At 37.7% G+C, this 23,589-nt stretch overlaps 1 protein-coding gene across 1 annotated transcript in view; it reads left to right on the top strand.

The window, feature by feature from the left end:
- Positions 1-467: 467 nt before the first annotated feature.
- SHPRH (SNF2 histone linker PHD RING helicase) overlaps positions 468-23,589 on the top strand; it is a 50,511-nt gene continuing 27,389 nt past the window's right edge. Inside the window, exons 1-18 of the mRNA XM_013178312.3 lie at positions 468-945; positions 1,943-2,616; positions 3,046-3,175; positions 5,057-5,275; positions 5,607-5,685; positions 6,426-6,576; positions 7,353-7,458; positions 7,973-8,229; positions 8,683-9,378; positions 12,749-13,000; positions 13,805-13,883; positions 14,813-14,976; positions 15,064-15,320; positions 17,630-17,751; positions 19,232-19,320; positions 21,027-21,116; positions 22,207-22,314; positions 23,307-23,449. Of these exons, the coding sequence (XP_013033766.3) occupies positions 1,975-2,616; positions 3,046-3,175; positions 5,057-5,275; positions 5,607-5,685; positions 6,426-6,576; positions 7,353-7,458; positions 7,973-8,229; positions 8,683-9,378; positions 12,749-13,000; positions 13,805-13,883; positions 14,813-14,976; positions 15,064-15,320; positions 17,630-17,751; positions 19,232-19,320; positions 21,027-21,116; positions 22,207-22,314; positions 23,307-23,449 (3,584 nt within the window). The 5' untranslated portion in view covers positions 468-945; positions 1,943-1,974. The remainder of the gene's footprint in view (positions 946-1,942; positions 2,617-3,045; positions 3,176-5,056; positions 5,276-5,606; positions 5,686-6,425; positions 6,577-7,352; positions 7,459-7,972; positions 8,230-8,682; positions 9,379-12,748; positions 13,001-13,804; positions 13,884-14,812; positions 14,977-15,063; positions 15,321-17,629; positions 17,752-19,231; positions 19,321-21,026; positions 21,117-22,206; positions 22,315-23,306; positions 23,450-23,589) is intronic.

Raw genomic sequence — 23,589 nt, 5'->3', positions numbered from 1 at the left:
TTCCCGAGAAGCCCCCTCTTTAAACTCCTGCCCTTAAAGCACTTCAAGTACTTTGCGGTGCCTCCCCCCCCGCGCCTGCGCACACCGCCAACGACGCCGCGCCCTCCCTCCTGCCCCACCCCTAGCCCCGCCCCACTGAGGGAAACCCCCTCTTTCCCCGCCCCCTCACCCCGTCAAGGGAGGCACCGCGCATGCGCCGCGCGATTCCCCCTCACGCTCCTTGTTACGCTAGCGGGGAAGGGGGCGGGAACAACCGTGGCTTCCTCGCCTCCCATTGGTCGCCGGCCGGGCCGGGGCGGGTGCGCGCGCATCGCCGTGCCCGGGTGGTCGCTGTCGCTGCGCTACGGGCCGGGGGCCGCCTCCCCCCACACACACCGGACGTCGGCGGGGTCCGAGCCCCTGCGGTACGTGGGCGGCTGTTGGCGACCGTTGACAACCGTTGGTCACCGCTGGCGACCGTTGGCCCCGCTGCCCTTCTCGGGCCGGCGCCGCGGGGGGAGCCCGGCCGCCCCCTCCCAGCCGTGGGCCCCGCGGGGAGCGCCTCCTCCCGGCGGGGCTCGGCTCGGGCAGCCCCGTCCCGGGGAGCGTCCCCTGCCCGGGAGCGCGGCCCGGGGTCCGGCCACGGCTGGGGAGCGGCGGGGCCCGGGCCTCAGGCGGGGGGAGCGAACGCGGAGCCGGCGACGCAGGAACCCGGCCGGTTGCCGTGTCCTGCAAGACTCTTAAGTTATCCACAGTTCTAAGAATCTTGCCCTCTTCCCACGCAAGCCCTTTAACGTTAGGATATTGGAATTAGTAGCTCAGAAGGTTTGCCTCTCGGCTTCCGGCGTTTTGGTAGCGGTTGTGTCTGTGTTTCGTTAACAGCTGCGTGCAGAAGCTGAACTGGTATGGATGTGTAAATATTTTCCCGTCTTTGGTGACAAAGAAGCTGCTGTAATATAATATGAGGTAAGAAATCTATCGCTGTGTTTAAGCTCCTTAGAAGAACCCATATAACTGTCAAAGATAGTTTTCGTTAAAAATGATAACTGCTTATGCGAGTATTTAAGTATGAGCATGTAGTCCTGAGTATGTAGTCATTAGTTTTCTGGATAAGTCTAATATTCCATGATTTGCTTCTTCATGTGTGTTGTTTAGCATGTGTACTTTATTTTCTAGTATTTTATCTATAAAATCTGTTCCTTGCCCAGGTTCTGGTAAGGAGCTGGAGGGGTATCTTGAATTACCTTAGCAGTTAGTCAAAATCAGTAAGATAATGCATTTAGTTTGCTGATTGCCACCGTGCATTTCAGTGAGACCAGAAGTAAGGGCTCCTCTGCAAGTAGTTTGTATATCCAGCCCACAGGATGCACAACTTCCTGGGAAAATAAAGCGTTCAGTCACTGGGGACTTCTAAGGTCAGAATTTGGTAGCTTAGTCTCAAAACTATGTTTTGTGTAGTGGCAGATTCAGACTTAGCCCTCTGTTAAGTTCGCTTAAAGTTTCATTCCCATGTAGGCTTTGAAAGAAAAGGAGGAGCACTGTGCATGTCTCTTCCCCACACCCGCCTCCAAATCTCTGGTACATCCTGCACTTTTGTTTATAGTGTTTCTTTTGCTGTCTCCCTCCACCCCCGGCTTTGAGGGATTCCAGTGTGTCTACATTTATATCTGTCCCACAGCATTCTGAGCGGTAGTGAAATATAGCATTCCTGTTGATCTCCCTCTGTAACTGTCTGGCAGAATGAGCCGTAGTACAAAACAAATTCTTCACTTCCTGCATTGCGTAAGGCTTTTGCGTAGGGACAGGAGATGGTCTGTAAGACTGCCTAGTGAAGAGTTAGATTTCTTATTGCATATGCCTGTGTCAAAAACTTTGCAAGTTTAGCAGTAACTGCACAGTCAAATTTCAGTGTGAACATTTAATTTTGCAATACTTATCACTGACATATAAATTTATCTCACAGAGTCTGAAAATAGCATTGAGAAAAACGACAAAATGAGTAGTCGTCGAAAGCGTGCACCTCCATCAAAAATAGACGATGTGAAGAAAAAACAGCTCTGCTGGAATATGCATGAAGACCGGAGAAATGAGGTGATAACATTAGATGATGAAATGACCAATGAGGATGATGTTCCAGGCCCAAGCACTTCCTCTTCGTCCTTCATTGTTATAAATGATGATAGCACTGATGAGGATCTCAGTCAAAAAGAAGACACTGGTTCAAAGTCTGTTAAGTTTTTTACTGTTAATGACGAAGACGACTCTTATTCCACCTTGACTCCTGTGTCTGTACAGCTAAATATTACCGTCCTGCCGTACCGTGCAGATGGGTCCTGGAAAGCTTTGTTGGGAGAATTTGCTCTTTGTCATCCTTCTGAGCAAATTCTAGCTGAGGAATTCCATGAAAGGGGCTTTACTTTGATGAGAGGAGACTCTGACGATCACCTACAGGTCTGCATCCATAAAAGAAGTGAAGAAGAGTACAGTAATGAAGCAAAAGAATACCTGGGTGCTTATGAACAGATTATTATGGTGGAACCAACTTTAGGTGGTGAAATATTGGAAGGCTTGAGATGGTTGCAAAAGAAAAAGATAATTGGCCTTTATCAAAGACCTGCAGAGGCTCAAGCTTTAAAGGTATTGATTCATATATCTATTTTTGTTGTTTTACATTTTAAAATTTCTTTTTTGTTGGAATTAGGAGATTAAAAACTGCTGAACGACAAAGTCTGGCAACTGTCATATAGTTTTATAATGTGATGAAACACATAGTTTCTGCATCCTTTTGCAAATGTTTTTGGTGTGTTTTCTTCTTAAGACTGTCTTTACTGTTGCACCATTACTAACACTTTACTCAAATGAATCAAGGTAGCTTTTGTCTGTGACATACTGTATCTTCCTTACTGTTACCTTGGCAAGGTTCATCATATCTGTCTGCATCTGTTAATTTTGAAAGTTTGGTAGCTAAGGTTTTTCGATGTAGAAGGCTATGAAAATTACAGTGCTTTTATTTATAATATTCTTAGCATTCTGATAATTAAACGATTAACTCTAAACCTTTCATAGGTTGGAATTTACCTTCTGGAGGCTGGGCTTAGTAAACCCGATTTTCTCAGTGATGGAGGTGGAAGACCCAAAAAAGCTAATCAGCTGATTCAAAAACTCATGGAAAAGTTCTATAGTTTTATAATTCCAGGTAATCTGGTTCAGTTGAATGTTGATGAATACTTTTTGTTATTGAAAATGTCTCTTTTCAGTAGTTTCAAATATAAAGGAAAATAGCAAGTTATTCCTGCTGTATAGATCAACTGTTTTTTTAGGTAATATTATTAGGTAATAAACTTTCTGTATTAGTATCTGACCATTAATCATATGCTAATTAACTTGTGGACAACTTACAGATGGTAGCTTTCCTTCTCTACAGATAAGGCTCTGAGGCACATAAAAGCTTGAGACCTTACCATCTGGGGAGTAAATGCAGATTTCTTTAATGCATGTGAATTATTTGAACAGATTTACAGTAATTTGCCCAAGTTACCTAGGAGCTGTTTTAAAAAAAAAAAAAAAAAAAGAATTAAACTTGGAAAAGTTTTATTCCTGGTTTGGTGCCTAACACAACCATGGCAACGGATTTTTGTTTGGTTTATACTGTAAAGCAATTGTAAAGAAAATTGCATTGGTGAAGTTATGTAGAAATGAGGGAGATGTCCTCTCTCTCCTAATGCTTTTATATTTGTTTTCTGCTGTATACTCATCCTGTTAATGTTCTTGTAGATGGTTTTGAGCCTTTGCGTCAGAGATTCCATATCAAGTTACAACAAGTGTAGGATAGGTGTGTTAATGAATCTGCAAAAGATCAAAGTTACACTTCACAAACATGGTAATTTCATTGTCAGTTCCATGAAGTTAGGAATCACTGTGAGAGGATCCCTTGGAATAGTTTCCATATTTCTCTGGTGTTTGTGCCAGGTATATCTTTTTTTTTTTTTAAGTGAGAGGTGTCACAGTGGTACTCTGATTTAATTGTTGTGTCTCCCAATATCGTTTTTTTCTTTTTTTCGGTATGATGTTACGGTTTTAAATGTACCTTAAAGGTCACTTTATGCTGATTATGTCAGGCTTGAATTGCTTCTTAATTTTGGTTTTCTGAGAAAAATGCTGCAAGGTGGCTTTCTCTCCAATACTAGCTAGGGTTAGTATCTTTCTTTGAACTGTAGAGTTGTACAGTTGTTCTTACACTTTATTAGTACTGATTTTATTTGATACCTAAAACACTGTCAAAAGTCTTTTGTTGCCTCATCTTACTTCAGCGTCCTAAAATACTGACCCTTTAATTTTTCATGAATAGTTATTCTACAGTGCTTAAGTTCTATGTATGTCAATATATCCAAATGTCATGGAAAATATATATGTACAAGGTCTTCTTTCCTAAGTCTCCTAGAGGGTACATACTTCTCTTGAGGTAGCATTATAACCTCTGAAGTATGAGTTGTCTGATTTCTTGCAGTGATGCAAACGATGGGAATTCCATGTTGTTACACTTCTACGCTTCTATTTTTATAGCCAGACGAATAATTTAAAAGTAACATGAAAACTTATTAAAAACAACCAGAAAATCTCTTCAGTATGTTTTTATATCAAGAAGGACTTTATTTCATGAAAAATGAACAAATCCTTTTACAACCCACTGTGGTTTTCCCCTTTCTCTAAGTTGATCAACCCATGTGAACATTTGAAACTGAAATGAGTTATCTGTGATTCTGTATGAGCTGGAAATATTTAGTGGAAGGTATTTATTGCATAAATAAGACCTGGTCATTCTGTGCCTAATTTCTGAAGGAAGAGCTTTTCCAATTATATCCATTTCCGTGATGGCTGTAGAATATTAATGTTAGCATTAGGAAAGTGTTCTTTGTTTCCTACTGCTGGTAGCTGAGTCAGGTGCAGTTGTGACATGTGTCTTAATGATGTTTTGCTTTGTTTGCTTTCACATCTTAAGTATGTTTCAGCAGAACTTACTGAAATGTTGACAAAAATTGATTGATAATGCATCTCTTGAATGACTGGGTGTATACAGATGTGCTGGAGGAAGATGAAGAAGAATCTGACATGGAACTTGAGCGCCAAAATATCGAAGAGCTTTACGACTTTGTAAGGCATACCCATCAGCAGGATATCCAATTGCTGAGAGAGGATGTGCAGCATCCTGCCTTAATTCCCATTCTGAGGCCGTACCAAAGCGAGGCTGTGAATTGGATGCTTCACCGAGAGAACTTCACAGGCACTACAAGCAGTGGCAAGTATATGGGCCTGGAAAACTTGTATAACTGAGGAAAGTGGCGTTGTATTGTCAGCATAATGTTTTCTTACTGTTTGATCAGAAGGTTTGTTATGTATTTCATTACTATTTTTATAAAAGCTGTTGCTTGGTTAGTGCACTAAATGAGAAAATAAATATGCTTTGCTGATCAGCAGGTGATACAGCTTGTTGGTCATGAAGCGTGGTGGAGGTAAATGTCTGCTTCTTTTATTTAAGTGTCACAATAAAGCTAAGCAATTCTAAGTACTGTTCTAAGTACTGTTTATAGAGAAACCTTGTAATAGTATCATGACCTCTTTCTCCGTAGAAAATGCACTGCACTTCTTATGGCGAGAGGTCATCACTCTGGATGGAGTGAAAATCTACTATAATCCATTTACTGGCTGGTACGTTTCTATGGTCACCTCTTTAGAGAATACCTTAAAGCTGTTCTTTGTGAAAAACCTTATTGGCAGCTTTTACCTGGAGAATACAAGATAATCCATAATTGTAGCTTTTCAGTTAACAACTAAAGACTTAGAACAATGATATATTTGATTTTAAAGAAAGGGCAAATTGGAGTATATAATACATGGGAAAATAAGTAAATCTGGAGTTGAAGACAGTTCTTAAAGGTGCTTGTATTTGATGCAAGTTTGTGGTTATAAGATTAACATTCTTTTTAAATTAGAACGCTGGAGGCTTCAACCTGTTCTTCCAATGTTTTTAAAAGCTAAAGGAAGGAGGCAGCATAAGGCTTTTTATTAATGCATTTATTATCTCAGTTTCACTTTTCTCATGAATTTGTTTAGAATAGAATCTTTTGCTAGTATGCTTTTTTTCTGATGTGTATATATAATTTTCAGAATGCGAATATAAATATATTTTTTTTGGAGACTAATGTTGTAATATGCTAAGGTTAGCAAAGCAAAATCTATTGTGGCAGGGGTGTGGGAGTAACCTTTTGCCATACACATTCACCTTGATCAGGTTTGAACGCTCAGAAAGCTTGCAAGCTCAGCGTATCTGATAAAAGATACTACCCCTTGCTTTGCTGACACTGTGCTGTGTGTATGTTCCTGAACGCATGCTTCTGTCATACCTGTCAAATCACTGATTTTCACCTGGGAATGTCCTTGTTTTTTAGTATTATCCGTGAATATCCATGTGCTGGACCTCAGTGGCCTGGAGGTATTTTGGCAGATGAGATGGGTCTTGGAAAAACAGTAGAAGTGTTGGCTCTTATTCTGACTCACACCCGACAAGACATTAAGCAAGATGATCTGACATTACCTGAGGTGAGACAACTAGGGTAAGATTTAATATGAGGAAATTACTTTTCAGATTAATGAAATGTGTTTTATCTCGTAAATTTATTACTTTATTTTATATTAATCCAGAATCAAAGCTGGATTAAAGTACAGTAAAAACTTTAGCTTTTTACTATGTAATACTTGATGACATAAATAGTGGAGTAGATTGCATGAGTGGCATTTGATACCATTCCCCATTGTTGAAGGGGACTAGCAGGCAACTGCACTATTAATAGGCTATTTTTTCCACACAATAGGCTATTGTTTCCACACAATCCAAGTGTGTATAAATTTATAATTTAGTCTGCTAAGTCAGAAATCATTCTCCCCTTCACTTAATTCTATTAATGAGTATCAAACATCTATTAGACAAGTTGTATTGCTTATCTCTTTTTGTCTTTCTGGCTGTATATACGATATGTATTTTCCTCTCCTTCTACCCTTCCCCATCAGTAACCTCTATCAGTTACAGCTATAGATTCCTGCAACTTAGTTCTGAAGTCACAGAGACCCTGAGGGGCTTGCTGGGCTGCTTTTCTTTTTCAGTGTAGGGTGTTGAACACCGTTTGCCAAGAAACTGAACCAAATGAGTTATCATTCTGCCTACTTAGAATAAACTGAGCAAATTAGTGGGATCAGTGCTCTGTAAGAGTGCACACTTCTATAGCAGTTCAAGCTTTTTTCAAATGTGAAAAGATTAAGTTCAGAATTGCTGTGAAAAGATGTGAGCTGATAACACTATTTAATGTTGTCTGCCTTAGGGTAAGCTTGTGAACTTCTTTGTTCCACCTCAACCTTTAGAAGGAAATAAAAAGAAAAAAACGAGGGAAATGGAGCTGAAATTGAAAGAAAAAATACAGTATCCCAGTAAGTGTTTCTGATGAATTTTTTAATACATTTTGCTTTTAGCATAAGTCTTGCATTGACCATTTATGGTGAGTTTAAGGCCAGTCTGTGCTTTTGCAGAATGAAGTAGTTCTTTTGCTGAATACTTTGGTGTAGGGTTGTGTACTGTGAACAGGTCATCCACGTTTAAAAGTAAAGTTGCCAACTCTGATGCCTGCTACAGAGTTATGTGTACCTGGAGGTCATTTTGTAAGAGTTTATTCATGAAACTGGAATACAGAGTTTCTTTCTAAACTTCAGTAAGAAAATTAAGAGGTAATTATTTCTGTGGTTACTCAGTATTGAAATATGCATGTCTCATCTGAAAAAAAGTGATTTGTAAAACTACCTCAAGTAGAGCATTCTCAAAACTGCTGCCTGTACACACTTTGCATTTTTTTAGATAATCACAGACAGTGTTCAGAGTTCCTTTAATATGTGTTCTTCACTTTATCTGAGCTGTAGTTTTTTTTTTCTGCTTTGATTATACATACAGGCTTACGAGTGATGGTATTAGCAGCTGTAAAGGAGATGAATGTGAAGAAAGGAGCATCCATTATTGCAATATTTAAGTATATCAGTGCTGTCTATAGGTATGACATACAGAGAAATAAACGTCTTCTCAAAAGAACTGTAGAAAAACTGATTGCAGAACAAGTAGTGGAACAAGTCAAAGGACATGGTCTGGCTGGGTCTTTCAAGCTAGGAAAGAATTACAAGGAACAGAAGAGACGAGAAAGAACCAAAGAACAGGTAAAACTTGCTTCGATAGCTACTTCAAAGAATGCTGCAAAGGCAGATCTTTCTACCCTGTTGCATACTGCTATCAACCAACTTGTCTGTGTGACCCAGTTCTGTGATACTGGCTATTTATAAAAAAAAAAAAAAAATATAAAAAAATAAAAGCACCATTTGTTTTGAAATCCATAGACAAAGAAGCAGAAATTGTAAGTAGTTTAAATATGGGGCTAAAACATTAACTGCATTTGGCATAAGTCTTTTAAAATACTGCTGTAGGGGCTGGCAGATATATTGTTCTCACAATGGAGTTGTGTGGTAAACACTGGTAAGCATTAACTAAATTGTCAAATCACAGATTTATATAGAATGTTAATATTTATGTCTTGATGTTAAAAGTCTTCCTTCCAAAGGAAGAAAAAAAGGTAAGGAGAAAGTCTGACAATCTTGTTTAATTTTACTTTGTAGATAGCAAGGACTTCAGGAAGGATTCAGAAGAAGCAGTTGACTGATGCTAATACTCAAACCAAAGAATCAAAAAATAGTGATGTCACTTCTGAAAATGTGCTTAAAATCCCTTTACGAGTAGATATCGCCACAGAAGAACATGATTATTGTGCAACTAGGAAAAACAGCAAGAAATCTGAAGTAGATCACGAGAACTCTGTCAAAGAGAGTGATGTTCAGCAGGAAGCTGTGGTCCCAAAGTCTCTTGACTTGCATGGCAGCCTCCTTGTTTCCAGTGATATTAGCAGTCATCCTGATCTTGATGTTTCTAAAAGTAAAGCTGAAGTCAAACAGGAAATTCCAAAGGACCGATCCTCACATTCCCAAGAACATGCCAGCAGTAGTGTGCAGCATGCAAGTTCTGTATTTCCATTTAATACCTCTGAATATCGTTTTGAATGCATCTGTGGTGAGCTTGGATTGGTCGACTATAAAGCTCGTGTGCAGTGCCTGAAGTGTTCTTTATGGCAGCACGCGGAATGTGTAAACTACAAAGAGGAAAACTTGAAGATCAAGCCCTTTTACTGTCCCCACTGCCTTGTGGCAATGAAACCAGTTTCCACAGGAGCAACTCTGATAATTTCTCCAAGTTCTATTTGTCATCAATGGGTAGATGAGATCAACAGGCATGTGAGATCATCATCTCTTCGAGTTCTGGTAAGATTACGTATGCTCATCTTCTGCAGAGTTACTTTATCAAGGCTTGGGGCTTTCTGTCTGACTCTGTATCGTGAAGTTCAGAGGTTTCTTTGTCTATGTTGGAATTCTGTATTCCTTGCTGTTAGACCATCATGTCTGTTTTGGCAACAAGTGGTGCATTTCTTTTCCTGAAAGATGTCTGCACTTAGTTCTTCATTTTTTCATTATTAGTTGATCACTGGGAGACGATACAGTGAACTAGATATTCTTATCCCATGGAAGCAAATCTTGAGTAGTAGCAACAACGCGTGACTTCTAAGAGGGAATGCTGAATGTATGTTTTTTCCAAAAGATTACCGAGGAACTTAGGAAGGCCTAACTATAGGTGTTTGAGCAGTATCAACTCTCACTGTATACTTGCATGCAGGCAGCTTCCTGACAGGTGCTTCTCACTTTGTTCTAGATAAAAACATATTTTGGTAGGTAAAGAGTATACTTTTGAATTCTCTTTCTCAGGCTTTAAAGAAGTCTTGAGCCTTCAAGTTTGCTTAAAATAACACCGTTACATCTTGGGCGCTTCTCTAGAATGTCTGACATACGGGTTAGGATGTTGCTTGTCTGGAGACCTTGTATCATCCTCTTGATTTCTCAGTCATTGAAATAAACATAATTAGACATACAGTAATTATGACTGTACAGGATTTTTTTTTAATATAGCTATGACAGTATTCAAGGGTAAGCATTGTCTTTTATTAAACTGAATTTATTTCAATTCAATTATTTGTCTGAACTAGATGATCTCTAAGGTCCCTTCCAACCCAGACCATTTGATGATTCATAATGTAGTCAAGTCTTGTCCTTTGTAGTTTTAATGAGCAAAAACTTTTGTAATGGTAAGGTGCTTTGAGATCCTTAGATCCCTTATATTTTGAAGAAGGGTAAGTAAGTTGATAAAAAGAAGAATCTTCACAACCAAGAATATATCTGATATCTTCAGTTATCCTTCATGGAAGTCCAATGTACAAATGAATTCTAGACCTCGAGTAAGTTGTGTGTGTGAGTAGTCTAACTAGTTTAGATAACTAGCTTTAGTGCAGCAGCTAACAAATGAGTAGCTTGCACAGTTTTCATGGGACCTAGTCCAAGTTTTATACCAGCTTTGATGAAAACTGTCAGAAATAGATTTACGTGGTAACAGTAGAACAGCTTAAATACTGAATGTCAGTACTTTAAAACTGTGACACCTTCCATTCTAAGACACTGTTTACATTTTCTTTTAACTGCCAACTGTAAGTCATCCAGAATGGCTTTCAGTGCTGTTTCAAATGAAAAGTTTTTTTTTCTGTAAACTTAAAATGAAATGAATGCAGACACTTCAAAGAACGACTTTCCCACGTTAACAGATTTTGCATTGCATGTGAATGATGTTTTTTATTCTTTCAACTGCTCATAACCTGTGGGAAATTCTACAGATTTTGTGTAATAGAACAAGGAATTAGTATTTATCAGTAGGTCTTGCTTTGTAGCAGGTTGTCTTTTCCTGCTGCTGTGGAAACAACCAAAACTTGGCCAAGTTACAAACCTCCAGAAAATCTGTTCACAAATGCTTCGAAGAGATCATTAGACTTCAATAGCTATTTTTCCTTAACAGTTGCTTCAGTGAGCGTGCTCTGTGCTTTGGTGTTTTGTTTTTTAAATCTCCTTCTCTGTCTCCTTCTCTTTCTCCCTTGTTCATGTGCATTAACCAGGTTGTACTTGCTTAGTTCTCTTGTTCTGGGGCTGAACAGAAATGTTTTGCAGGAGTTTCTTGCAGTTGACAAAAACTTCGTTGCCATATGCAGAAATGTAGAGCAAGAAGATTACTGGAGTAAAAAATACAGTAACAATGAAAATAACAATTTTAACAGTGAAAATTAAACAGATCAAGGGCTAAATAGGGGGAAAATCAAATGAGGTTGTATATCATCACCTCCATTTTGGTATTTCTAATTATTGCTTGAATTAAGAGAGCATTAAAGTTTGTTACCCTGAGGGATTGGGTATCTGAAGTGATTAAAAACAAGCATTTGTAGACAACTTCAGATAAGAATAGACTGTCTTGATTAGAATGTTTATATAATCACAGAATGAGAGAGACATAGAAGAATATTAGCTGTTTGAAGATGAGACTAGAATTTAGATGTTTTCTAAAAAGATGGGGATATTCCTGTATCCGTGAGAAGAAAATCATACCTATTTTAATGCTGGGATTAATATACAGTTCTAGGTGAATGGTAAGAAGTAGCCAATGATTTTCTTAAAAAAAAAAAAAAAAAAAAAAATGTAGTAAGCAATGGATGCGTGTAATTTTGAAGATCGTTCCTGAGATAAATGGGGAGCAAGAGAAATAAGTTTTTTATGAGAAACGGGGAAAAAGAGTTGATCACTATATAGCTCTGGTAATGATTGCTTTTAGCTAAAAATCCTGGGGATGACAAAACTCTATTTTTATAAACGTATTTTACTGATTGTTTGCTATACCACACATTATTTGAAATTTTGATGTGCTTTGGTATTCTGAGTATATTGGGACTCATCATATTAGCCGTGTTTTAGGTATAAAATGCTATCACAGGGAAGCATATAGTAAAATGTTTGGTTTAGCTTATAAAATTTTTATTGATAAACTGCTCCATGTTTCCAAAAGGATTGTACTTAAAATGTTGAGGGAGATAAACTACTTCTGATATTACAACAAATGTCAGTATGAATGATTTATAATATTCTGTTGGTGCACAGGGAACTGTTTCTCACTAGGGTGTTCTTTCTATGTCATGAGTCTCTGTGGAGATACTTTTTGTAGATAAAACATTTACCCAGAGTATCACTTTCTGTTTTTTAGCTATTTTATTTTGCTGCATGCTACTGTCTTTGTCTAATCTTCCATTAAATTCTTGGAGAGGATTGAAAGGAGAAAGGTAATATACATCTAGAGTAAATGAGAGAAGAGAGAGCACGTAACAATGGCATAATGCTGCTTCTTACAACATAACAGAATGTTTAATCTTGCTTACACCTGTTGCTACACATAACTGTTGTAGCAAGTTCTAAAATTCTTTTTTCTTCAAAGGAGAAACAAAATAATATTTGAAGTTTTGTGCGGACGTAAATAATTATACATGAAGTTGCATCAATGTATTTCATTTATTATTTTGTATTACTTACGTTTTCTGACCATAGTAGTGCATGGATACAGGTTTTGTGAATGATTTCCTATTTTATGAGGACCACATCTAAAAGTATGCATGTATTAAGCCATATGTGATATATATGGTATATTTGCATTTTTACTGAAATGCCTCTTACCTTAATTCTTTGCTAATGCGCTATTGAATACAAATCCATGTAGGTGTATCAAGGTGTGAAGAAGCATGGCTTCTTGCAGCCGCACATGCTGGCAGAGCAGGAGGTGGTTATCACCACGTACGACGTCCTCCGCACTGAACTGAACTATGTAGACATACCCCACAGCAACAGTGAAGATGGGCGCCGTTTCAGGAACCAGAAGCGGTACATGGCCATCCCAAGCCCCTTAGTAGCAGTGGAGTGGTGGAGGATCTGCCTTGATGAAGCACAAATGGTTGAATGTACTACTGCAAAGGTATAATATTCCCACTCATGCATTTATTTAATTTCAAAAGGTTTTGACAAGCTTATTGTAAATAATTAAATAAGACTCCCCCTGCTCTTAACATTCAGTGAGCTTAGGTCATTTGTCCTTGTAGCTTGCTCTGTAGAAGTGAATTTTCTGTTGGAGATAGTACTATTAAATGTTTCTCCTGTTGGAATTTTAGCCGACTGTGAAATATATTCAGCTCAAAAAATACTTAACATAATCTGTACTGACAGCTTAAACAACTAGGTCATCATGTTGTATATAGTGTTTGATAGTTTCAAACAAAACACTAGCCTGTTCAGTGACATGGTTCAGAGGCATAGATATGTCCCCTGGATCCAGAAGTTAAAATAGTCTGCAGTGTCTCTGGAAACTCTAGGTGTGCAAAGGGAGATAATTTTAATTAATGTTCTTCCAATCTCTTTGCCCAAGACAGGAAGACAAAAATGCTACTTACATCATGGTTCATAGGCCTTAGTATTCATTCTGTATACGTTTCTTTTGCTAACTCTCTGCCTCTTGCTAACATTTGATTGCACTTGATTGCTTGGAAGTGGAAAATGGCTTTTATCAGCTTTTGGTTACCTTAAAAATAGCTCTCAGTAACTTTGTACATGTTTTTGTAATGTATTGTACCAATGTTGCCTAAAGGTCTGTTGAACTTTCAAACTAAAAGGTGTTCAGACTTAAAAAAATAAATAAATAAAAAATAAAACAAAAGTCCCCATGTCTTCACACTGTGTTCCACTCTTTTCCTTTCCTGGCATTGATTGTATCTTGTTTTGCTAGGCTGCTGAAATGGCACTCCGTTTAAGTGGAATCAATCGCTGGTGTGTCAGTGGCACTCCTGTGCAGCGAGGATTAGAAGGTAAGATTTTATGCAGCAGTGTCAGCTGTGGGTTTTCCTTGTCCTGATAATTAGGTGGTGGGTTTGAAGCACTTAAAATGTCTGCTAATTTTGCTCTGAATTCATGAGATATTCTGACTTTGCAAGTCCCCTGGTCTGTGATGTATGTGATGAATGTCTTATGGCTCTCAGCTGAATTATCATAAAACTAACAGAGTAGGGAATGTAGCCACCAGGTCTTCAAGAACTTGAGGGTATCATCATATGTCTATTTCTGCGTTGTCCGTATGAGGCATTTAAACATGTGCTTCTGTAGTCTGAGTACAAGCTTAAAGTTAGTATGTCCTTAAATTTTGTCCCTCAAGATGGTGGGCGCCCAAATTAATCTGAATTGGCAAGCTATGTTCTCTCAAGGTAAGAAAACAAGAATAGTGGGTTTCGTTAATTTCTTCTGCTGTAGTAGAAAAGTGAAAGTCTTCTGAATTGCAGCCACTTTTAGGATAGTGGGCAACAGAAGGTGCCCAGCAGGCTGTAAAGTAATGACACTGAGCAATATTATTGTAGAAAAACCTGGCAGACCCAGCTAACCATATGCAATCATATAATTTCTGCCTCTCACCCCTGCTTTGAGTAGGTTTAAATTCACCAGTTTGTTCTGCTAAACTTGAAATCAGCTGGTTGAGAGACACTTTCCAATATTCCAGCAAGTTCAATAAAAATCAACACGTAACTAAAGGAGAGACTCTTCCTTCCCTTCACGCAGTCCTCTGCCTCCAGTTAGCTGTTTTTGTGAAGGAATGACCAGAAAACCAATGGAAAAGATAATCGCTCAAATGTCTTTGCTTTACATATGGTAACGTTTCTGTGAAAGCTAACTTTTTTTTTTTGGAGGCATATACTGAAGTATTAAAACAAAAACGTTGCACTGTAACATTTTCTTTTCTTGGCAGATCTGTATGGATTGGTTCTTTTTCTTGGCATTGATCCTTACTGGGTCAAACATTGGTGGGACCAGCTTTTATATCGACCTTATTGTAGGAAAAATCCCCGTCCTCTCTACAGTTTAATTGCCAAGATAATGTGGAGATCAGCAAAGAAAGATGTGATTGACCAAGTAAGAGAGAGGTTTTGGTTTTAAAATTCTTGAAGAAGATTTATCAACAGTTTTATTTGCAAATTACTCTTCTTCTTTTAATTGCAGATTCAAATCCCGCCTCAGACAGAAAACGTACACTGGCTTCACTTTTCTCCTGTGGAGAGACACTTCTATCATCGCCAGCACGAGGTGTGCTGCCAGGATGCATTGGCAAAACTCAGGAAGATTTCAGATTGGACTCTTAAGCTTAGCAGCCTAGATAGAAGGACCGTGACATCCATTCTGTACCCTTTGCTGCGGCTGAGGCAGGCCTGCTGTCATCCGCAAGCTGTTCGGGGAGAGTTCTTGCCATTACAGAAAAGGTGAATTTCTGTCACTTCCGTAATGGTTTGCTTTATCCAAAGCAAATCTTTAGTTGTGCATAGTGGTGCAGTATCTTGTATAGCTTTAAACTTCACTTAAATCTTCTTAAGTTAACTATGCAACTTTGTGACACCAAGCTCTGACATCAGAAGTTGAATAATATGCAGTAGAGGAGTTGGTGTAATTCTTGTGGTAAAGAAACAGTACTGAGTGACAGTTGATTGCGCAGCAACACTTTAACTTTGATGCTCTTGCATACTAGGGTGTTACAGGTGACAGACATCCTATGAAACAAAATATACTCTTTTTCAGTTTCAGACAAGCCCACCAAATTTCTTCGTGTCTTACAAAACTTACTTTCATAAATGAGAACAATGAATAAACAGAATGGAATAATTCTTTAAATCAAATGTTTTTAACAAGAGGTTGCACAGCTAGTAAATACAGATCAAAACTTGAAAGCTGTTCAAATTTTTTTTCCCCCCCTCTCATGCTTTGAAGGTTACCCTTTGCACAGATGCCCGGCAAATATACCAGTTGGGTCTCAGCCTTTGTTAGACCTAAAGCCTGTTTGCAGTACTCTTTATGAAACATAGTTAATTCTTTTTCAGGCAATAAGATGGGGTTTGTGAAAACAAGGTGTTTCTGTTCCAGAATCTCAGAGCACTGCTTATGTTTCATTCTTAAGTTAAAAACAGGGAAACACATAAAGTTTAACACTAGAGGTGTTGCTTCTGCTGTTTCCTGCTCTTGTTCATCTATTTTATTCAGTTTATTTCCATCCTTTTATGAAGTTTTTTTGTCCTATTCCTCCCTGTTTCTCATACAGGGCACTTGTCAAACATGGGAGAAATCAATGTTCCCACAAGCCCCTACATTATTAGCATTGAAATTAGCCAGTGGAGTACAAATGAAACATAAAACTGAACTGAGTATGCTGGAGACAGCTTAGTGTACTGCACTGATTTTGGTGGAATGCTTGTGGAGTGACAACTGCATAGTAACTGTGATTAAAAAAAAAAGACAACAAATAGCAATGAAAATTAAATACTCCTTAGGATGATATATACAAAGAAAAGTTGTTTCTAAGCACTATTTATATATATTTTTCGTCAACCAAGCCTGACTTGCTTTTATAAGTTCTTTTAAAACTGCTGATGGTTCTGAGAATGAAAGGTAGCGGTAGAAATATCAGAGTATGAGCAGCAGGTGCATTGTGTATTTTAGTATGGTTGCAGAATTCTGCTAACTATAAACAGTGACTATATTAACTTAAAGCCCGTTCTAGTGTAACACTGCATTATAAACTCAAAGCACAGTTTCTGTAAGTAGAATAGTGTTGCAAAGGGTAAATTAAAGGCCTAGTCAAGGATAACCTTCCACCATACCTTGGGCAGAGACTGCTTGGGAGTGGTGTCGCCCTTCCTCTGTTCCACAGCACTGAGCACCAAGTAGCAGACACCCCTCCTGAAGGTCAGTGAGGCTGAGAAGCACAGTTCCAGGGAGCTGGGTGGTATCTGGTCTCACAGCAGCAATTAGTCATAGAAGCAGCTTCAGGTTGGATGTAGACTGTTGTTGCAGTTTACTTTCCTGTCTCTTTGCATCAGTCTTCTTCCTGCCTGGATTCTTTGTCCCTTGGCCTTACTCCAAGCTATCCTTCATGCTTCCTTTTTTGCTTCTCCCTCTCATTTCCCCTTTCCTTTATTTTTCTGGTTAGCTAATTCACTTCTAATTAAATTCTTTATAATAATTACAAATACTACAAACAAATGTAGAAAAGGAAGTCTAGAAAGAAAGGGAAGTGGTGCTTGCTAATCTTCACTGTTTTCATTCCATATGTCTTCCATTTACCTCAATATTTCATCTGTTCTGCATGTTTAGGTTGGTGATGAAGGGGAGAAATGTAGTCTCTCATGGCTGTTTTCATTTCTCATTTTGTTCTCTCAGCTTCTAGCAACACAAGGTCTATTTTTGGTTGTTTCCAGTTCTCTACTGTAACAGAAGGAGCAACATATTTTGCCCCGCGAAGGATTACTTTACCTGGTTCTATTTTTCCTCTTGTTTTATTTCTCCCTATTTTTAGGAGATGTCAATCTCTTGACATACTGAAGTTAGAGTAAATCTCTATCTGGAAGAAGGTTGTTGGAAAAAGTTTTTCGTTGGCTGCTTATTTTTTAATCTCTAGTAAACATTTGCATAGTATGTTGTGTGTATGTAACATAGTGTTTCATGCTGCACAGCATGACAGTTTAACTTCTGTAGCATTATGGTTTAGTCTCAATTTTGAGCCACTTGGTCTCTATTCCAGCACCATGACCATGGAAGAACTGCTAACATCTCTGCAGAAGAAATGTAGAACAGAGTGTGAGGAAGCTCACCGACAGTTGGTGTGTGCTCTTAATGGCTTAGCTGGTATCCATATCATTAAAGGTAAGACTAGATGGCTGTAGCATGTTTACTCCTAAACCATAGTAAGGCTACTAAAAGAGGTCTCTTTTGGAATCAGGGGAAAAGTCTTAGTGAAATCCTGGGAAAATAAGCTTGTAAAAGTGTTTATAACAAAACCAACACTCCTTCTAGTCAAGGGAGGAGAGAATAGATGTAGTGTGGTGCAGCTTTGAGATGTCTCAGTATTTCTGGCTTTCCTGTTTCGTGTTCGTTCTCAGTTCTACCATCTGTTTGTAATGGGAGGATAAAAGAAATCACACTTGTATAATTGTACTTAGGCTGCCTTCATTTTATTAGTATACTGCTTTCAGGCCTGCCTTTGTGTCCCCTTCCATGTAAAATTCCATGATGAATGTGGAATCACTTGGCTGCATTTTAGGGTCTGTGCTTTTGCCTAGCAGTTAGAGCTGTACAGCAGGCATCACAAATTTGTCAATGTTGATTTTTGTCTGAATTAAGAGGGCAAAAAAGCTTTGACTTTAGGTATTTATGGCAAGTTTTTTAAACAACTTTTAGTGAGTTAAAGAAATTGCTGTCACTGCTAAGCCAACTAAAAGTTACTGGCAAGTCAAGAAATTTTCAAAGGATGCCTGACAAGCCTCAGTCTTGAGTCCTTGCAAATTCAGCACATAACTTTTGTCCTGTTATGACAATAGAATATTGCACGACCCTTACAGTTGGCAACTCTTCCAATGTAAGAAGGAACAAATCTTGTTCCTGTTATATTTCTAGATATCTGGGAAGGTGATTTGTTTTACTTCTCGTTTTTATATATTTCATGTCCTTGTACTTTCCCTGCTTTGAGAGTCTTCTAAGCCTATATTGCTGGTTAAGTAAATTTTCATCAGATGAGAGAAAAGGAAATCTTTTTTTTCAATGCTGCTGCTTTCATGTATGCAACTTCAATCTTGCATATCTTTTTAAATCAATTTATGTAATCTGTTTTCTGAGAAGTGATTGTCATGTTGGTACCTTACATCTGCGGTTATGCTCCCTACACGTATGTAATTACTTTTGTATTTCTGAAGTATGATACAACTTTTCTTGTGCGTGTGTGGTTAGGACTCTGAAAGAGTGAGTAACATATGTGCAGTGCAAATTTAGTAATACATCCTTGCAATGAGTTGTAGATGGTGGGTTTTTAGTGCGACATTTAGATCTTTTTTTTGACATACACAACCGTGGATGGATATTTTAAGATCAAGAAGTTTATAGATCTGACAATCATGTAATATACTTAACTTAGAAACTGCTTTAGCCTGTAAGATTCAATACTCTGTCTCTTCCCATTTTGGAGCAGGGAGAATGAATAGGGAAGATTTGCTTGAAGATGAACAAATATTATACAGCCTGTCTGAAAACCTCTTAGTTTATTGCAAGTGATGGCTGTCTGGACATTTAAAGACCAACTCAATTTGTATATGTAAATGTCCTTGTTTTGTTTACTCTTTTTTAAATCCAGGAGAATATGCATTGGCTGCAGAGCTGTACAGAGAAGTGTTACGTTCTTCTGAAGAGCACAAAGAAAAGCTCAAAACAGATTCCTTGCAAGTGAGTAAAGATTAAGATGTAAAGAGACATGACTAAGAATTGGAATAATCTAGATTTAATTTAACAGGTTAAACTTTTCTTTCTCCCAAGTGGTGTGCTGAATGACTCTTTCAGCCAGCTGTCATCAGTCTTTAGATAGGAATCTGTCCAGTGACCTTCATTTGTCTTTCTAAAACCTACTATGTTTCTAAAAAGCTTTTGCTTCTCAGTCATAACGATATCCCAGAAGCAGTGTATGATCTCCACCTGCTGTTCTGTAATAAACTTAACAAGCTGGCTTTCTAGGCTTGCGTATGTGACTGTGACTGCTCACATTAACGGTATTATTCTGCAGACTAGTGCAAATACAGGATGCTGGGATGGCAATAGGAGTGATATTAATGTGCCAAGTGATAGAGAATAATAAAATCATTGCACTGTAAATGATCTCAAATAGCATTAAAACACGAAAAAATTGAAGTATTTTTTTCAGGAAAAATATGGATATATTTTGAATACTATATAAAAGTATGAATATATTTTCCTGATAAATAAACAACTGTGTAACAGCTATTTCAAGAATTTTCAGTTTTAAATTGACCAGAATTCTTTTCATCATAACAAGATATTTAAAATGATAATGACAGATAAATAAGAAATGATCTGTATATTTCTTTACTTTGCTTGTTCCATTAAGTTACTCTTTGATTGCTAATCTTGTATGTGGTCATTTGATGCCTCCATTGTGCTGCTTTGATATTCCTTGTTTGTGAAATTGGAGCGTTTTTCAGTTAGCATATCTCTATCAGCATAAACTTGTTAAGCTACTTGTGACAGCGTTGTTAATGAAGCTGTTTTACTGAATGGTATGTAAAGTAAATGTTTTTCTCAAAATGTGCACTGCCTAATATTGACTTTATGTAATAAAACTACTTCTGTTGAGTGCTTCCCAGTTGTGTAGCTTTGACTCTTTAAGAAAATGGCAAGCCACTGTGGGTTAGTGCTCTTTATTGGCTGATGTATTGATAGGGCAATGGTGGAGTGAGTCAAGGAGGTGAGAAGGGCACAAGATCATGATCGTGGAGGTTATTAAAATACATTCATGGAATATGCAGGCAGCATAATATTAGTAGTCTGGTTTGGGATACATAGGGTGAGCCTAGAATAAGAAGGGTAGAGTTGCTTTGAAGTAATGAAGTTGTTGTTTTTTTTTCCCTGAAAAGTAAACAAAAAGGTTGTTTTATTCAGTCACCTTTTATTTCAGAAAAGTAAAAAAATATGAAAAATGGTTGAAGCTTTCAGGAGATGGGTTTTTTGCATTATTTTCTTTCGCTTCAGTAGGCTAAGTGACTTCTCCATATAATGTTCTGAAAGATTTACGAAAGAATGTGCTATAAAATAAGTAACTTGTTTTACGTAATAGTCAAGGGCAGTTTTAATTATGAGGGTGAGTACTGGACAGAATCTTAAGACTTGCCTGATGATTTGATAAGAGGTGTTGAAGGTTTTTTAACCTGTTCACTTCCCACTTCAGTAAAATGATGAAAACGTTTATTATTATATGTTTTCAGATTAACATAGGGGTTAAAAAAAAAAAAAGACAACTCACTTTAATTGAGTACTAATTTCTTGCCATAAGATCTCATTGCTGATTAAGCTTTTCCTGTCACAGTTATTGCAATATATTTTTTTCATGACTACTGCTGACCTTTTTTTGGTATGTTTAGAGACTTCATTCTACACACAATTTGATGGAATTGTTGGCAAAGCACACAGGAATTCCTCCAACTTTACGTGATAGCCGACTTGCAGAAGAGGTAAATCTTGTTCATTTTTATATAAATCCGTTTTGAAGAGCATCGTTTTATTTTTTTTCCTTTAACATTTTTCTCTAACCAGAGCTTTCAAGTTAACTATGTGCATTTCCTTTCAGGTTAGTAAACAGAAATTTTTGTAGAATTTCATAGCAACTTAATAGAAATCGTGCTCATTTTTTGATTGCCTTAAAACTCAACTTTATCACGTTTTCCTGACATTGATGTGAAGAAAAGGATTGGAAAATGTGTCTTTTGCTTACAAGTATAAAGCAGAGATTGTTTTTTATAGCAATCTTTTGCGAGCGGCTCATTCAAATACGTATGAGTCCTGTCTGTTTCTGGTAACTAACTTCCATCTGTAGCAATAATATAATTGTTTTGATAGTAGCAAACAGAAGAAACAATTTAAACACACCATTAAAATACACTAAGTAAAGGTATATAGTGATATCAGATTGTAATGGTAAAAGATGTGTGTGTATGTGTTAACGGTAAGAAACAAGATTTCTGTTGATCAGTTTTTAAAATATCAAATAATGTGGTACAGTTTACATCAGAGACACCTGCATGTCACAAATGGTTTTCACTCTCAGGAGTTATTTTTATTGGGAAAAAAAATAGATCTGATGCCCACAAATATAACACAATTTAAACTTTTATTGGTATTTTATGGATAAATTCTATATGCAGGTAAAGTAAAATTCAATTGTGAGGTTCTCAGATTGTTTTAGGATCTTTCTATTGTTTAGCTTCAACACAATGTATTTTGATGTACAGAGAAGTAAGGATTATGTGGCATTCCAATTCCTTTTATAATGTGTTGTATTTCTAGTGTGTTATTTGGGCCTGTCCAAAAGCAAAATCGCATGGTTGACATGTAATAATTTGTCTTTGACTGTTTTGGGGGGCTTACTAATAAATTGTAGATTCTAGAGGGAAAAATTAAGTCTAAATATTGCTTAAGAACAAAGGTGAGGTAGCACTCAGGTAGCTAGCCATTCTAAAGCATTATGATAGCTGAGATGTTGCATTTTCAACTATACCTCATAAATAAGAGTAGTACATAATGTAAACTCTCACTTCCATACAGGCAGAACAACTTCGACAGCATTATATGAGTAAATCAAATGCAGAAGTTGCAGAAGCCCATCAGGCTTTACAGCCAGTTTTCCAGACCATTCGGGAGCTCCAGAGAAAGGCAGGTACCTCTTACATATTTGGTCTGTTTGTTTTTGTGTTTTTTTAATTTTATGTTCACTGTTTTTTTTATCCAGATCTCCAGCTACCTGTTATCTCTAATAGTTCTTTGAAGGCTTGTTTGAAATGGGACTTGGGCAGTATATGCATATTCATGCATACACACACAGAGCCCGCAAATATACTGTGTTCCCTGCACAAAGAGGTTCACAGTGCTCAGTGAACAGACGACTAAAAAGAGAAGCACATAGTAATGGCGAAATAGTTCTAGTAAATTTTAGCACTGTGCTTGATTGTTATGTTAACTGTTTCACATATAGTTTAAGTCAGTAAGTTAGAGGTTTTGGCCTTGAAACGTTTCTCTGGTGTGTCAGATAATATTTCAGTTACTTCTAAAGGAACTGTTCTTTTTTGACATGCATTTAGTCATTGTGTGTAAGGCTCAATTACATTTAGTCAAGGTGACAATTCACGTTTCTTGGGAAGGTACAAACCAAACAAATTAAGGAACACCTGAAGTGAAATGCTGCTTGTTAAAATGGTAAAGAACTAATGCAGAAATGGGGTCATGCAGCACATGAAGTAATCTTTCACGTATTTTCACCTTTAAAAATTATAAGCTCACTTCAGTGTTGTTCTTAATTTCACAGAGAACTAACTTTCTTTGATGAAATGGTCCTTTCCTCTTTTAGAGAGCATGCTTTGAATTGATTATATCTTTACGTGGGTATTCTGTGTAGACGGCCTAAGAAAACCTGACTATACTGAAGCAGTTTCAAGATGTGGAAGTAAATGGGATTGTACAAAATTTCTCAATCCATGTACTCAAAGGGATATTTTCTAAGCATATGCTCATCTTCTGCTTGCTTTCCATGGAATTTACCAGTCTGTGTTGTTTAAGTGTGGCCTAGAGAGCAGAATAAGCCTCTGCCACAAAGATCAAACTTATTGATTGTTGAATGTTCACAGATAAATCTGTTCTTTTGCATACAGATACGTTCTGGTTCTCCTTGGTGGTTGGATGTCATCCAGACTGCAATACAGTATGCCATTGATGAGGAACTTGTTCAACGTGTGCAAAATGAAATAACCTGCAACTACAAACAGCAGACAAGTAAACTCTCCATGGCAGAGAAGTAAGAGACTAACTAAAATAGGCTAATGAATACAGTTAAGTCTTTTCAAGTCTTCCAATCAGTTTGTGCTAACAGCTGCAGCTTAATAGCAGGCACTTGTGCTTCAGAACATCTGGGCTGCAATTAAGTTTCAAAAACAG

Source organism: Anser cygnoides, chromosome 3, assembly GCF_040182565.1.
Source record: "Anser cygnoides isolate HZ-2024a breed goose chromosome 3, Taihu_goose_T2T_genome, whole genome shotgun sequence".
NCBI classification, from domain to species: Eukaryota; Metazoa; Chordata; class Aves; order Anseriformes; family Anatidae; genus Anser; species Anser cygnoides.
Note: the sequence above shows the minus strand (reverse complement) of the source record. Positions and strands in the feature narration are given on the sequence as shown.